This window comes from Herpailurus yagouaroundi, unplaced genomic scaffold (assembly GCF_014898765.1).
Source record: "Herpailurus yagouaroundi ecotype Mexico unplaced genomic scaffold, PumYag 162, whole genome shotgun sequence".
Taxonomy (NCBI): Eukaryota; Metazoa; Chordata; class Mammalia; order Carnivora; family Felidae; genus Herpailurus; species Herpailurus yagouaroundi.
Window position 1 is genome coordinate 2,767,120 of NW_024412403.1, and position 14,213 is coordinate 2,781,332.

Genomic DNA, 14,213 nt, shown 5'->3' on the forward strand with positions numbered 1-14,213 from the left:
AAATCAGTTGCCATAAATGTTAATGTTTCATTGATCTGTATGTCTGTACTTATGCCAGTACCACACTGGTTTCATTTCTGTAGCTTTCTAGTAAGTTTTTGTGTTTTGTTTTTGAAATCAGGCAGTGTTAGTTCCTCCTTAACATTGTTTTTCTTTTTATAAGTTTTTTTTTTGCATTTCCATATGCATTGCAGAATCAGATTATGATTTTGTACAAACAAACCTGCTGAAATTTTGATAGGAATTGCATTGAATCTGTAGGTCAGTTTGGGTAGATTACCATTTTACCAGTATTGACTTTTCCAGCTCATGAACATGGTATATCTTTCCATTGATTTAGATCTTCTATATTTTGTCTCAGTAATGCTTTATAGTTTTTATAGTTTTGTACAGGTCTTGAACTGCATTTTTTTCTTTTTTCTGTTTCCCACTCTTCTCATTTTCTTTTTTGAATTTGTCATTTTGAAATTGGCCTTGAGGTGGGGTAGAGTAGCTTGAGCTGGCTGAACATCTTTTTTTTTTAAGTTTTTATTTATTTTTGAGAGAGAGAGAGAGAGAGAGAGCATGCACAAGTGAGAGAGTGCACAAGTAGGGGAGGGACGCAGAGAGAAAGGGACAGAGGATCTGAAGCAAGCTCTGCACAGACAGCAGAGAGCCCAATGTGGGTGAACCGTGAGATCTGACCCGGACTGAAGGCAGATGCTTAACTGACTGAGCTACCCAGGCACCTCTTGAATCGCTTTTCTTAAGTTTATTCCTAAGTATTTTTTTTTTTTAATTTATGATGTTACTGTGAATGGAATTACTTTCATTGAGTTTCTTTTGATACAGTACTGTATGTGCAGCCCTGTGTTGGGGCATATCTGCATGCAGCCACCAAATGTGACCGTAGTGAAGACCATCCTGTCCGGTCATTCTCAACAGCTACTGAGTGATCTTATCGAAGAACTGTCATAACCAGACTAATTGGGATGCAGACTGCTTCAACTGTGAGAGAGGCTAGAGTTCCTAAAGCACATGCCTGACGTAGGTTTGCTCGCATTTCCACTACTTGAGTGGGTTCAGCTATAGACACCTGAAGAATGAGTCTAGGAGTCCAGACTCCTGTTAGGGTACAGCAAGCGTTTGTAATCACCTAAGACAACATTAGCATGTGTCACAGGTTCAGTGACCATCCTTCTCCTAAAGTGAGTGTGAATATATGTGCGGATGTATATGAAACTCTGCATACTAAATACACCATCCCTAGTAGATGTGAATGGCTACCCTAGGCCAAATTATGAAGTCAACAAAGTTTGATTTGTGGCCCATTTCTTCCTTTTCTTTCCCCTTGATTTGTCCTGCATTCACCTCTCCAAAAGAAACCCCTAAAACATCTAAAATACTTTAACTTTGAGGGTTGTTGTTCTAATCATGCTTTGGTATAGATGTATTCAACCAGGTTTCTGTATTTCTTAAGTTGATCTCTTACCAAGTAAGGAAATGCTCTCATCTTTCGGGGGAACTGCAGGTAACACAAATAGTGCAGCCAGCGGTGGTGGTTGGGAGGGTCAGGAAGCCCTTTCCTGCCCAAGAGCTACCTGAAGTGAACCTTTAGGGCTGTTTGTGTGGTCAGAGGGACTATCGGGACGATAGTTCATTGCTAAGAGGCCTGGCCGAAACCTGCCAGCTCTGTTCTTCGGAAGCTGCCGGTGGCCTCCGTCTCGGTGTCCCACTGGCGCTTATCTGGCCATGCACGGCTTGCCTGGGAGGCCCTCCTTTGCACTTCTCCCTGCCTCTGTCCCATCTGTCCTAGCTGGGCTTGGCTGTGCCAGCTGGTGTGTTTCCAGTGGGGTGAGCCATCTGGAGGTGACTGGCTCTTCTACTACAAATGCTGCTCTGCGGACTGCTGTGTTCGTGGTTACTTCATTGAGGTGTCCCAGGCGCCCTTGATTCTGGGTGTGGCCACTGGGGGCCTGAGGCTCCTTATGTTTCATTTTACTTGAAGTTGAGTCTTGGCAGTATTTATGTTTTTTTTTTTTTAATTTAAATGTTCATTTATTTATTTTTTTGAGAGAGGGAGTGGGAGTGGGAGATGGGCAGAGAGAGAGGGAGACACAGAATCCAAAGCAGGCTGCAGGTTCCGAGCGGTCAGCACAGAGCCTGACGCGGGGCTTGAACCCACGAACTGTGAGATCATGACCTGAGCGGAAGTCGGACACTTAACCGACTGAGCCACCCAGGTGCCCCTTGGCGGTATTTATAAACTCTAATACAGCAGTATGTTCTTTTTCCAGAGTGTTATTTTTCAATGTTTCCTCTAAAGTTAAAAAAAAATACGGGTTATTGCTGTCTAAGGACCAGTTTTCATTTGCCAACTGTTTCCTGTAACTCCGTATGCGTTGTTCTCAACCTTCGAATGAGAAACACAATAGAGATATCTCAAAGTTGAATGGTATTTATTTTGCTGATTTTGCTTTGATTTTAGGAGAAACTCGCTCTCCGACAGCAGCTGAATGAAGCAAAGCAGCAACTCCTGCAACAGGCAGAGTACTGTACAGAGATGGGGGCGGCAGCCTGCACGCTTTTGTGGGGTGTCTCCAGCAGCGAGGACGTCGTCAAGGCCATCCTGGGAGGAGTAAGCATGGCCCCTCGGCTCCCTGCGTATCGTGGATCTGTGTTTATGGAATACCGAGGGTACAGTGTGTCTGCTGAGGCGCCCATAGGTGAAGTCCACGTCTTTTGCTCACGCATCAGGTGTCGGCACACCCGCTGTGCAGAGTCCAGCATAAGCTGCTCTAGGCGGTGTGTCAGGTCAATGGAATAAGGTCCCTCATCTCCCACAATCTGTGTAGTGTTCGGGGAGACAGTGCCACTCCAGTATTGTTACTTGGCATCTATACGCGTTTAACAAGGTTTTTATTTTTTTATTTTTGTCTCAATGTTTGTTTATTTTTGAGAGAGAGAGAGTATGTGAGCAGTGGAGGGGCAGAGAGAGACACACACAGAATCCAAAGCAGGCTCCAGGCTCCAGGCTCCAGGCTCCGAGCCATCAGCACGGGGCCTGACACGAGGCTTGAACTCATGAACTGTGAGATCACGACCTGAGTCGAAGTCGGACACTTAACTGACTGAGCCACCCAGGTGCCTTGCCTTTAACAAAGTTTAAAGTGCTTTTATATATGTTACCCCGTGGGTAACATAAGAATTAATTTGTTGAAAGTAATATGTTTTTTTAACATACCTATGTTAATAGTACACACACACACACACACACACACACACACACACACACACATCCCCCGAGAGACTTCCCAGAGGAAAAGAGATTTGAAGTGGGCTTTGATTAACTTGCATAGGTGGCAGTGGCAGAAAATGGGGAGTATCTCAGGAGGAGAGAGAAATAGCCTAATCAGAAGCCTGGGGTGAGAAGTCTGAGATTTGTTTTAGGGCCTGTGTGTGGGTCAGTTGACACACAGTGGAGGGGCAGCGTGGTAAAGTTGTGGTGAGATGAGGCCCCAGAAGTAGGGTGAGATTTTGGAAGCCCTCAAATGCCAGGTCATAGATTTTTATCCGGTGGGTGGTAAGACTGGATTCCCTGAGGGTTTTGAGTACAAGAGTGGTGGGGCAGGAGACTCTGGGAAGACTATCCTGACCGTGAGCGAGGATAGATGGGAGGCGGGCTGTGGGCATGGAGGCGGGCCAGGAATACCAGCCCAGAGGGCCCTGTGGTGGCTCGGGCAGCACCTGGTATGGGGCAGGGGCCAGGGTTGGCGGGGGCGGGAGGGGGGGTTCGGCGCCTGAGGCAGGCGTGGTGCCAGAGGACCAGAGGGACCAAGGAGGCTGTGGCTGCCCTCGAGGAGAGCGGTGTGGTCGTGAACGGAAGTACAAGTCAGGGATGTCTGGCAGGAGACCTGTGATGAATTACTTATGACTTAGAGAAATAAACATGTGTGACTTTAGGTGGAGAGATTGGTTGTATTTTCACATTTATTGAGGTGTAACTTACGTACCATATAATTCACCCATTTGTGAGTGTACAGTTCAGTGGTTTTAGCTCATTTCCAGAGTTGTGTGATCATCACCACAGCCCAGTCTGAGAACACTTGTATCAGTCCACGAAGCAGCCTCGCGCCATCTGCAAGCACGTTGGCTTCTCAGCTATTCCTTAGAGCCCCAGCCCCCCCCCCCCCAGAAATGCTTCAGAGGTTATGCAAACTGGGAGATACTTTTGCCAAGTAACACAGATTTATTAAACTGCCAGACAAGCCTGCTCACTGCCTTCATCTCTTGACAAGTTGAAGTTTCTGTTGCGATTGTATTTGAAAATCTGGGGGCGCCTGGGTGGCGCAGTCGGTTGAGCGTCCGACTTCAGCCAGGTCACGATCTCGCGGTCCGTGAGTTCAAGCCCCGCGTCGGGCTCTGGGCTGATGGCTCAGAGCCTGGAGCCTGTTTCCGATTCTGTGTCTCCCTCTCTCTCTGCCCCTCCCCCGTTCATGCTCTGTCTCTCTCTGTCCCAAAAATAAATAAATGTTGAAAAAAAAATTAAAAAAAAAAAAAAAAGAAAATCTGTTCTCCAAAGGTTGCAACCTATGGTTTCATGCCTAGAACAAACACTGTATTTTTCTAGCTCTTCCTGGTGCATGCTGGGTGAGCCCACTCTGATGCTTCCACTGCTGCACAAATTTGAACTCTTCCCTCACATGGATTTTGTTTTACTTTCTGTCTGCGAGGGTAATTTTCTACAGTTTTCCAAACGTCCTGTTTCTGGTCTTTTCAGTGGGAACTTGTCACGAAGGAGCAGGGTTCTAACTACTGCTTCCGATAATTTAAACAAGCTTTTCTTCTGCGCCCTTGCACTCTTGTGTTTTGTACTGGTATTGGTGCAAAAGTGTGATACTTTTCATTTCCAAACTTTCAGGATAAAGCTTTGAAGTTTTTCAACATCACTGGTCAGACAATGGAGAGTTTTGTGAAGTCACTGGACGGGGATGTCAAGGAACTCGATTCTGATGAAAATCAGTTTGTGTTTGCTTTGGCTGGGATCGTAACAAGTAAGTAATTCTTTTTAGATGCAGTGAACTGTCAGAGGTGTGCCTGGAGTGGTGATTACAGCCAGGGGTGTGTGTGCAGGAGCATCTCCAGGAACGTTCTAGATGCCCTGTGGTCCTGACCCTGGAGGGTCTGATTCAGTGGGGCCGGGCCACTACCTGTACCCAGGTGATTCTGATAAGCACCCACCGGTGAGGAAGGTGACGGATCCAGGAAACAAGATGAGTCTGTGTGTTCCGTTCAGTTCTGCACATGGAAAGAAGTCAAAACAAACCTTTTAAGTTTAGCTACTTGTTATTTGGAGATCTGGTTATTTTGCTAATGTCTAGCGAAAGTAGAAGCCTTAAGCTAAGCCTAAGTGAGGCTCTTGCGGTTGTTTTGGTACGAAACCCAAGTTGTTTCCCAAAGATTATAGTTGTTGTTATGATACAAATACGTGATAAAACTACTGTAAGGGATAAAGCCAAGTGACTACATAATGTAATAAGTCGTATCTCAGTATAGTGGGAAGTGATACATACTGGTGAGTGTCACAGTTCTGAAGTCAGTGAAAGAGATGTGTTGCCGTGACTGTTCTGTTCTTTACAGTCTTCTCTGTTACGTTGCTCTGTCCTCTCTGCTGTATCCTGTGCTACTCTTAGGGTAATTCTCTGCTATTAACGAGAGAGGAAGTCTTATTTTCCTCATGGCATCATCCTTCATCTACTGAAATCCTAATGAGGCAGACCCTGTGTAGACATGTTCTTCATAATTCCTGCCAAATTGGTGATACTTCTTTGAGGTGGATATTGAGACTCAGGTGGTGTCTGGGGCGGTCCTGACCGAGCCCAGCCCTTTTCCAGGACGGCACTGCGTGCTTCCAACATGGCACCGTGGGGTGGAGGGGGCTCGCGTTGCTCTTTTAAAGTTGTTTTAAGGTCTCTTTTTAAACCAAAGGCATTTGCAGACTTGATTGGGTTCTCTGCTGTTTTCAGGGGACCCCAGAGATCTGTGATGAATATGATTTGTCATTCTGTTGGGTTGTGAATCTGAACCGCTTGAATTACTGGTTAGTGTGTGGGGTGGGGCAGTTGGCCAGCACGTAAAGCAGCCTATTGCCCAACTTACAAACTCAACTTGGCTTTGTTTTTTCCTGCCTGGAGTTGCTTACCTGGGAACTCACAAAGAGAAAGCGTGCACTTCTACTTCCGCTTACACGTTGGTCAGAAGCTTCAAAGATAGTAATAAAAGATAAATCAATTCAAAATGGGCAAAAGTCTTGAATAAACATTTCTCCAAAGTAAACATACAAATGGCCAGTAAACACATGAAGGGATGTTCAACATCATTAGCCATCAGGGAAGTGCAAATCGAAACCACAATGAGAGGGGCACCTGGGTGGCTCAGTCGGTTAAGCTTCCAACACTTGATTTTAGCTCAGGTCACAAACTCACGGTTCATGGGTTCAAGCCCCGCGTCAGGCTCTGTGCTGACAGCATGCTTAGGATTCTCTCTCTCCTCTCTGCCCCTCCTCTGCTCTCTCTCTCAAAATAAATAAGCTTTAAAATATTTATATATATTGGGACGCCTGGGTGGTTCAGTCGGTTGAGCATCCGACTTCAGCTCAGGTCATGATCTCATGGTATGTGAGTTCGAGCCCCATGCCGGGCTCTGTGATGGCAGCTCAGAGCCTGGAGCCTGTTTCAGATTCTGTGTCTCCCTCTCTCTCTGCCCCTCCCCCACTTGTGCTTTGTCTCTCTCTGCCTCTAAAAAATAAAATAAATGTAAAAAAAAACCTTTAAAATATATATATTTAAAGATTATTTTTATTATTATTAAAATTATATGATTATTATGGTAACAGGAATATCTATAAATATCTAAAAAATGTTAATGTTTATTTATTTTGAGTAAGAGAGAGAGAGAGACAGAGCGTGAGCTGGGGAGGGGCACAGAGAGAGGGAGACACAATCTGAAGCAGGCTCCAGGCTCTGAGCTGCCAGCACAGAGCCCGACACGGGGCCTGAACTCACAAAGTGTGAGATCATGACCTGAGCCGAAGTCAGACACTTACCCGACTGAGCCACCTAGCCGCCCGCCCCTCTACAAATAATTTTAAAGGAAAATAAACCGAGAAAAAAATGGGTACATTTTAGCAGTTTTCTGCAAAAACTACAATAGAGCAACCCTTTATGGTGTAGTCTTAGAGCTGACTCCCGAGCGTTCCCGGACAGATGGACTAATCCTGGAGCTATTTGTAGGCATTTACTCACGTTTATTTACCTCGTAGTTTGCTCTGTAGTTATTGGTAAGTCAGTGAAGTACAGGCTCGGCGTTTGCTCTCACGATACCGGACACGTGGTCTGGGACTTTATTTACCAGTAAATTTGCTGTGTTTCGTTGGGTGCCGTTGCCCATCGAGGTGTGTTTTCAGTGGTACCTTAGCAATGTCCTGTTGTCCATCGCTTGTACCAAAGCACCTGAAACTTCAGGTCTTCAAACAAGGACAGTCGCTTCTCTTGCTTCGGGCTTGGAGGGTGAGGTGCCACTCTGCGCTGTGCGGGGCCTCAGCTGAGGCGGCTCCGCTTGCCTCCGGAGGCTGGGACAGCTGGGGGCTCACCCGGTGTCTTTCTCTTTCTCTCTGCAGGTGGTCCCAGGGCTTCCCTGTGTGCTCTCTGGTCTCTGCATCCCATCTTGGGCAGACTTTTCCGGACTCTGAAGTAACAGTGATTTAGATGCTTTTTTTTTTTTTTTATCTTTCTCTTGCAGATGTTGCTGCCATAGCATGTGGTCGAGAATTCTTGGTTAATTCAAGTCGGGTGCTGTTGGACACCTTTCTGCAGCTTCTGGGAGACTTGAAGCCAGGACAGTGCACGAAACTCAAAGTGTATGGTGGATGATATTAAAAAGCTCATGTTTATTTACCTATTAGTTAGAATTTGCTGATGGGGCTTCTTTTTCAAGTAAGCACAGTTACTTTGGCAATAATTCTAAAAAAATAGAAGAAACACGTCGCCCGGAGAATTAAGGGATGCACTCTTTGTTCAGTACTATCTTAGAAAAATAATAAACAAAAAGAGTGTTCTCGTTCTCACCTTCGAGCAATCGGTGAGTCCCAAAGGTTATCATGTGACACTTTAAGGTCATCTTAATTACCTCAAAGTGAACTTAAATAGGAGATTGTTACAGCAGTGTCCTACCTCCAGGTGCCAAAATCTGCCTTTGTTTCCTACTGGGTAACAAACTTCGTGGTTCAAACAGCACCTGCTTCAGTCCTGCGGGTCAGGAGTCCGAGAGAGCTCACCTGGGCTCTCTGAGCGGGGCCTCACATGGCCAAAACTGTGAGGTGTTGTCCAGGCCGGGCTCTTTTCCAGAGGCTCCAGAGGGCCCACCTGGGGCACGTTCAGGATGCTGGCGAATCCAGCTCCCTGCACTTATAGGACTCAGGTCCTTGTTTCCTCGCTGACTGGCCTGTGGGGCTGTCTCAGCTTCCTGGGCTGACGGAGTTTCTGATCCTGTGAGGCACCCGTCTTCAAGGTCCAGTGGCTCACTGAGTCCTTAACCTGGAAGCTCTCAGACTTCCTCTTCCGCTGCCAGCCAGAGAAAATGCTGTACATGGATGGGCTCGGGGGTGTAGCTTAGGCATGACTGGATAAACTCCCTTTTCATAAGCCAGAGGCACCCAATTGGTAACCTCAGGTAGGTGTGCCGAGACTCTCCGCCGTGTAACTGAACGTGACCCGGGTGTTGTGTGTTCAGCCTGGGGGTCAGGGCAGGAGGTCTTGGGCCACTTTTCATTCTGAGCGGTGGCTTTTCCTCCTTGGAACATTTCGTTGTCTCTGTCATCTTGGCGTGGTGTCTCTTGGTTATCTTTTCCCATGTGTGTTGGGATTTTTCCTATTTTTTTGTGTGCTGAGTAATTTTGGGTTGTACTGTGGATATTTGAATATTATGTTTTGAGACCCTTGGTCTTTTTTAAACTGTGGAAAATGTTGACGTTTTTGTTTGAGCAGACAGCCTGGTTGGGTCCAAGTGACAGGTTTTCACCTGCCTCCTCTGTATTGTGTTTTCAGCGTCCTTTGCAGTTTCAGAAAGCCTTCGCAGGACCGCTGGGTCTGCCCCTCCCGTGTACCACCCTCGTCAGCCTAAAACCCTGGTGATCGCTGGCAATTTAGTTCTCAGGCTGGGGTATGCTCTTTCTGATTAGATTCACACATGCCTAGCTTGGCGTGAGGCCGGGGTTTACGAACCACCTTGCGGGGTCACTCGCCTGAGCTCTTGAACTCTCCGCGGTGTGCTTGGTACTTGTTAGTTACCCAGGGCTCCCCTTCCAGCCCTTCGCCTGGAGTGCCGGCGTTCCGCGTGCCCTGCTGCGTCCTGTGCTTCTGCAGCTGTGCCCGGCAGCAGGGGTTCACAGGGTCACAGCTCCTTCCGGCGGTGAGGAAGATTTCCTGCCCACACAGGGGGAGTTATTTGGGGGCCCCGCTGCCGGCAGAGCCCCTTCCTACTGCTCGAGCCCGACAAGAGGCCTTCCGGTGCGCGTTCTTACGCGAGTCACTGCCACGCCTGGGCTTGGGGGCTGAGTGGTGAGCTCGCTGCGTGTTTAGTGTTTCTCCTCACTCTGGACTTGTGCCCGTTCTGTCTGCTGCTGTTTCCTTTTCAGGGGCTTCACATCGCTGCTCCGTGTATTCTGCTCAGAATTCATAGCTGCGTTCAGTGGAACCAAGAGGGTGGGGCATGTTCACCCCCATCTTACCTGGAACCAGATTCTTGAGTCTGCTCCAGTATTTTATACTAGCAAAGACATGTCTGCGAGCGATACATAGAATACAACATAACATATAACTTGTATAGTTTTGTGTATATTTTTGCGAGTTGTCTGTGCCCGTAGTTAATTCCTTTGAAATATCTTGCACAGGGGCGCCTGGGTGGCGCAGTCGGTTAAGCGTCCGACTTCAGCCAGGTCACAATCTCGCGGTCCGTGAGTTCGAGCCCCGCGTCGGGCTCTGGGCTGATGGCTCGGAGCCTGGAGCCCGTTTCCGATTCTGTGTCTCCCTCTCTCTCTGCCCCTCCCCCGTTCGTGCTCTGTCTCTCTCTGTCCCAAAAATAAATAAACGTTGAAAAAAATAAAAAAAAAGAAATATCTTGCACCAAAAAGATGTAACATTTGGATTATCTTATCCCAGATTGATGGACATTAGGTCATTTTCAGGTTTTACTCTGCAAATGTAATAGTGTAGTGAACACCTTTGGCAAATATCTCCTTGCTAACCTGTGTGAGGCTTTCTTTCTCTAGGAGTTTTCCCAAAAATGCAATGTTTGAGAAGTAAGACGTGCACACTTTTAGTTTGATAAGACGCTGCCAGATGGGTCACCAAAGTACACACTTCCACCCACAGGGCATCAGAGTTCTGTGTCTCCCACACCTTCCTCAGCACTTCACTGTTTATTATTTTCTAATAAAGGGTATTTGTATTATCTACATCCGTCTGCCTGTCTTTAGGTGTATATTACTGGTAAGGTTGAAACTCTTTTCACTTTTTCATGACATTGTTTTTCCTGTGAATTACCTGTTCATGTCTCTTGCCTGTTTTCTGTTGGGTTGTATTTTTCATAATGACTTGCTGTTTTTTTTTGTGTTCTGGATACTACACCGTTGTCTCTCGTGCCTCTGTGGTCCGTACAAGGTCAGTGTTTGGGGGCCAGTTAGCCCCCTCCTGCACTTCCGAGGCAAGGCTTTGTACAGGGTCTGTGTGTCTTCTAGTCTCTCTGGTTCCAGTACGTGAAGCTCTGGGCCTTTGCATGTTAGGCAGCCCCTGTCCTGCACTGGGAGATGGGCAGACTTGCATTCAGAGACGTTTGCTTGCTTGCTTGGCAGTTTTCCACTGACAGGGAGCAAAGCCTGGAGCAAAAGTGGATAAACTGTTCGCCTCAGACCTGCTTGGGATCTCAGCCTGCACCAGCCTCTTGTGGGTCTCCTCACGTTATCATTTTTGGCTGCCTTCTGATTTGCGTGCCATTTGTTCATGCTTTTCTCCACTGCTGACTCGTGGCTTTGAGTCCTCTGGAACCAGGACCTTTTTTGTACTATAAGTAAACTTCTCTTTTCGGCCTCTCCTTGTGTTGACTGTAACTTGCCTCTATCCTGGAAAGTTTGCTTTCCTTCCTGCTTCTGTGGCTAAAGGCTACTCATTTTCAGCAGCTTGGGTGCCTTAGACCCAGAGAAGGGGATTTTTTTTAAAAGACTTAAATCTTTTAGAGCAGTTTTAGTTTCACAGCAAAATTTACTGGAAAATACAGAGATTTTCCATATACTGTGTCCCAACACATACGTAGCCTTTTCCACTATCAGTATCATTCACGAGAATTTTTTTTTTTTTTTTTTTTTTTTTTTTTTTTTGCCAGCAGTGAACCTGCATTGACCCAACATAGTCACCCAAAGACCATAATTTACCTAAGTTTACTCTTAGTGTCGCACATTCCGTGGATTGGGGCTAATGTATTATGGCATATGTTCATGAACAGAATACAGAGTATTTTCACTGCCCTGGAAACCTTCTGTGTTCTACCTGTTCATTTCTTTCCTGCCCCAGCCCCTGGCAGTTCTTGATCTATGTATTGTCTGCATGGTTTTGCCTTTTCCACAGTGTCATACAGTTGAAAGCCTTCTCAGACTGGCTTCTTTTACTTAGTAATAATCTTTTAAGGTTCTTTCATATCTTTTCATGGCTTTGAGTTTTTTGAGAGTTCTTTGTATATTTTGGATAATATTCTTCTATCAGCTGTGTCATTTGCAAGTATTTTCTCTCAGTCTGTGGCTTGTCTTCTTAATCTCTTGACGTGGTCTTTCACAGAGCAGAAGCTCTTAATTTTCATGCAGCCTAGCTCATCAAGTATTTGTTTTCCTGGACCTCTGGTGTTGTGTCTACATAAGGCATCACCATGTATGGGTCATAGGTGTTCCCCTGTGTTACACCCTGGGAGCCGTATAGTATTTTATTTTACAGTTAGGCCTGTGAGTCACTTTGAGGTAATTTTTGTGAAGGGTGTAACGTCCATGTCTAGATTTATTTTTTTGCGTGTGGATGTCCACTTGTCCTAGTACCACTTGTCGAAGAGACTGTCTTTGCTCCGTTGTATTGCCTTTGCTCCTTTGTTGAAGATCAGTTAACTCTGTTTGTGTGGATCTACTACTGAGCTCTTTATGCTGTTCCATTGATCTGTTTGTCTGTTCTTTTTCCAGTATCACATCATCTTGATCACTGTATCTTTGTAGTGAGTCCTGAAGTCAGGTGATGTTAGTCCTACAACCTTGTTGTTATTCAATATTATGTAGGCTATGCTGGGTCTTTTGCCACTCTATATAAACTTAGAGTCAGTTTAGTGATACCCACAAAACAACTCGCTGGAATTTTGATTGGGATTGCGGTGAATCTAAAGATCAAGTTGGGAAGAACTGACATCTTCACATTGAATCTTCCTATCCATGAACATGGAATATCTCTGTCTATATGTCTTCCTTCCTTCCTTCTTCTCCTTCTCTTTATTTTCTTTCTTTCCTCCATTTATTTAGTTCTTTGATTTAATTCATCAGAGTTTTATAGTTTTCTACATATATATATCTTGTACATATCTTGTTAGATATATACCTGAGTATTTAATTTGTAGGGGGTGCTAAATGTGAATGATATTGCATTTTTTATTTCAAATTCTACTTGTACATTGTTGGTACATAGGAAAGCAGTTGACTTTTGTATGTCAACCTGGTATCCAAAACCTTGCTATAATCTTATTAGTTCTGGGAGGCTTTTTTGGTTGATTCTTTCAGATTTTCTACGTAGATGATTATGTTACCTGTGAACAAAGACAGTTTTATTTCTTTCTTCCCAATCTGTATATCTTTTACTATATTTTCTTAACTTCCTGCATTAATAAGGACTTACAGCATGATGTTGAAAAAGAGTGGTGAGAGGGGACATCCTGACCTTGTACCTGATCTTAGTGGAAAACATTTGAGTTTCTTACCATTAAGTATGTAAGCCATAGGTTTTTTGTAAATACTGTTTATCAAGTTTGTCAAATAAACTATTCCTAGTTTACCGAGAGACTTTTTCATGGATGGATGTTGGATTTTGTCAAATGCTTGTTCTGCATCTGTTGGTATGATTTTGTGATTTTTTTTTTAGTCTGTTGATATGATGGATTATAGTAATTGATTTTTTTTTTAAACGTTTATTTATTTTTGAGACAGAGAGACACAGAGGATGAACGGGGGAGGGTCAGAGAGAGAGAGGGAGACACAGAATCGGAAACAGGCTCCAGGCTCTGAGCTGTCAGCACAGAGCCCGACGCGGGGCTCGAACTCACGAACCGTGAGATCGTGACCTGAGCTGAAGTCGGACGCTCAACCGACTGAGCCACCCAGGCGCCCCATATAGTAATTGATTTTTGAATATTGAACCAGCCTTGGATACCTAGGTTAAATATCACTTGGTCATGGTGTAAATTCTATTTATACTTTTTTAATTTCAGTTTGCTAATATTTTGTTGAGGGTTTTTCCATCTATGTTCATGAGAGGTATTGGTCTGCAGTTTTCTTACAATGTCTTTGTCTGGTTTTGGTGTTTGGGTAATGCTGTTCTCAAAGAATGAGTCAGGAAATATTCTCTCTGTTTCTCTCCTCTGAAAGAGATTGTAGAGAATTAGTATAATTTCTTCCTTAAACATTTGGTAGAATTGACCAGTGAACCCATCTGGGCCTGGTGCTTTCTATTTTGGGAAGTTATTAATTATTTTCTCAATTTCTTAATAGATAAGGGCCTATACAGATCATGTGTTTCTTGTTGTATGAGTTTTGGCAGATTGTGTCTTGTAAGGAATTGATTCATATCATCTAGGTTATCAAATTTGTGGGCATAGAGTTGTTCATAGTATTAGGTTACTATCCTTTCAATTTCCGTGGGATCTGTAGTAATGTCTCTTTTTATTTCTGATTTCAAAGAAACAGCTTTTGGTTTTATTGATTTTTCTCTGCTGGTTTCCTATATTAAGTTTCGTTGATAATCTTTTTCTTTTTTAATCTTTTTTTTTTTTTTTTTTTGAAAGAGAGAGAGAGAGTGAGAGCATGGGGGAGAGGGGCAGAGAGAGAGGGAGACACAGAATTGGAAGCAGGCTCCAGGCTCTGAGCTGTCAGCACAGAGCCC

At 44.9% G+C, this 14,213-nt stretch overlaps 1 protein-coding gene across 5 annotated transcripts in view; it reads left to right on the plus strand.

Moving 5' to 3' along the window:
• HSF2BP (heat shock transcription factor 2 binding protein) overlaps positions 1-14,213 on the plus strand; it is a 96,591-nt gene that overhangs the window by 24,781 nt on the left and 57,597 nt on the right. For all 5 annotated transcript variants that reach the window (XM_040483805.1, XM_040483802.1, XM_040483803.1 and 2 more), the window contains 3 exons: positions 2,468-2,617; positions 4,901-5,033; positions 7,780-7,897. In XM_040483805.1, the coding sequence (XP_040339739.1) occupies positions 2,468-2,617; positions 4,901-5,033; positions 7,780-7,897 (401 nt within the window). The remainder of the gene's footprint in view (positions 1-2,467; positions 2,618-4,900; positions 5,034-7,779; positions 7,898-14,213) is intronic.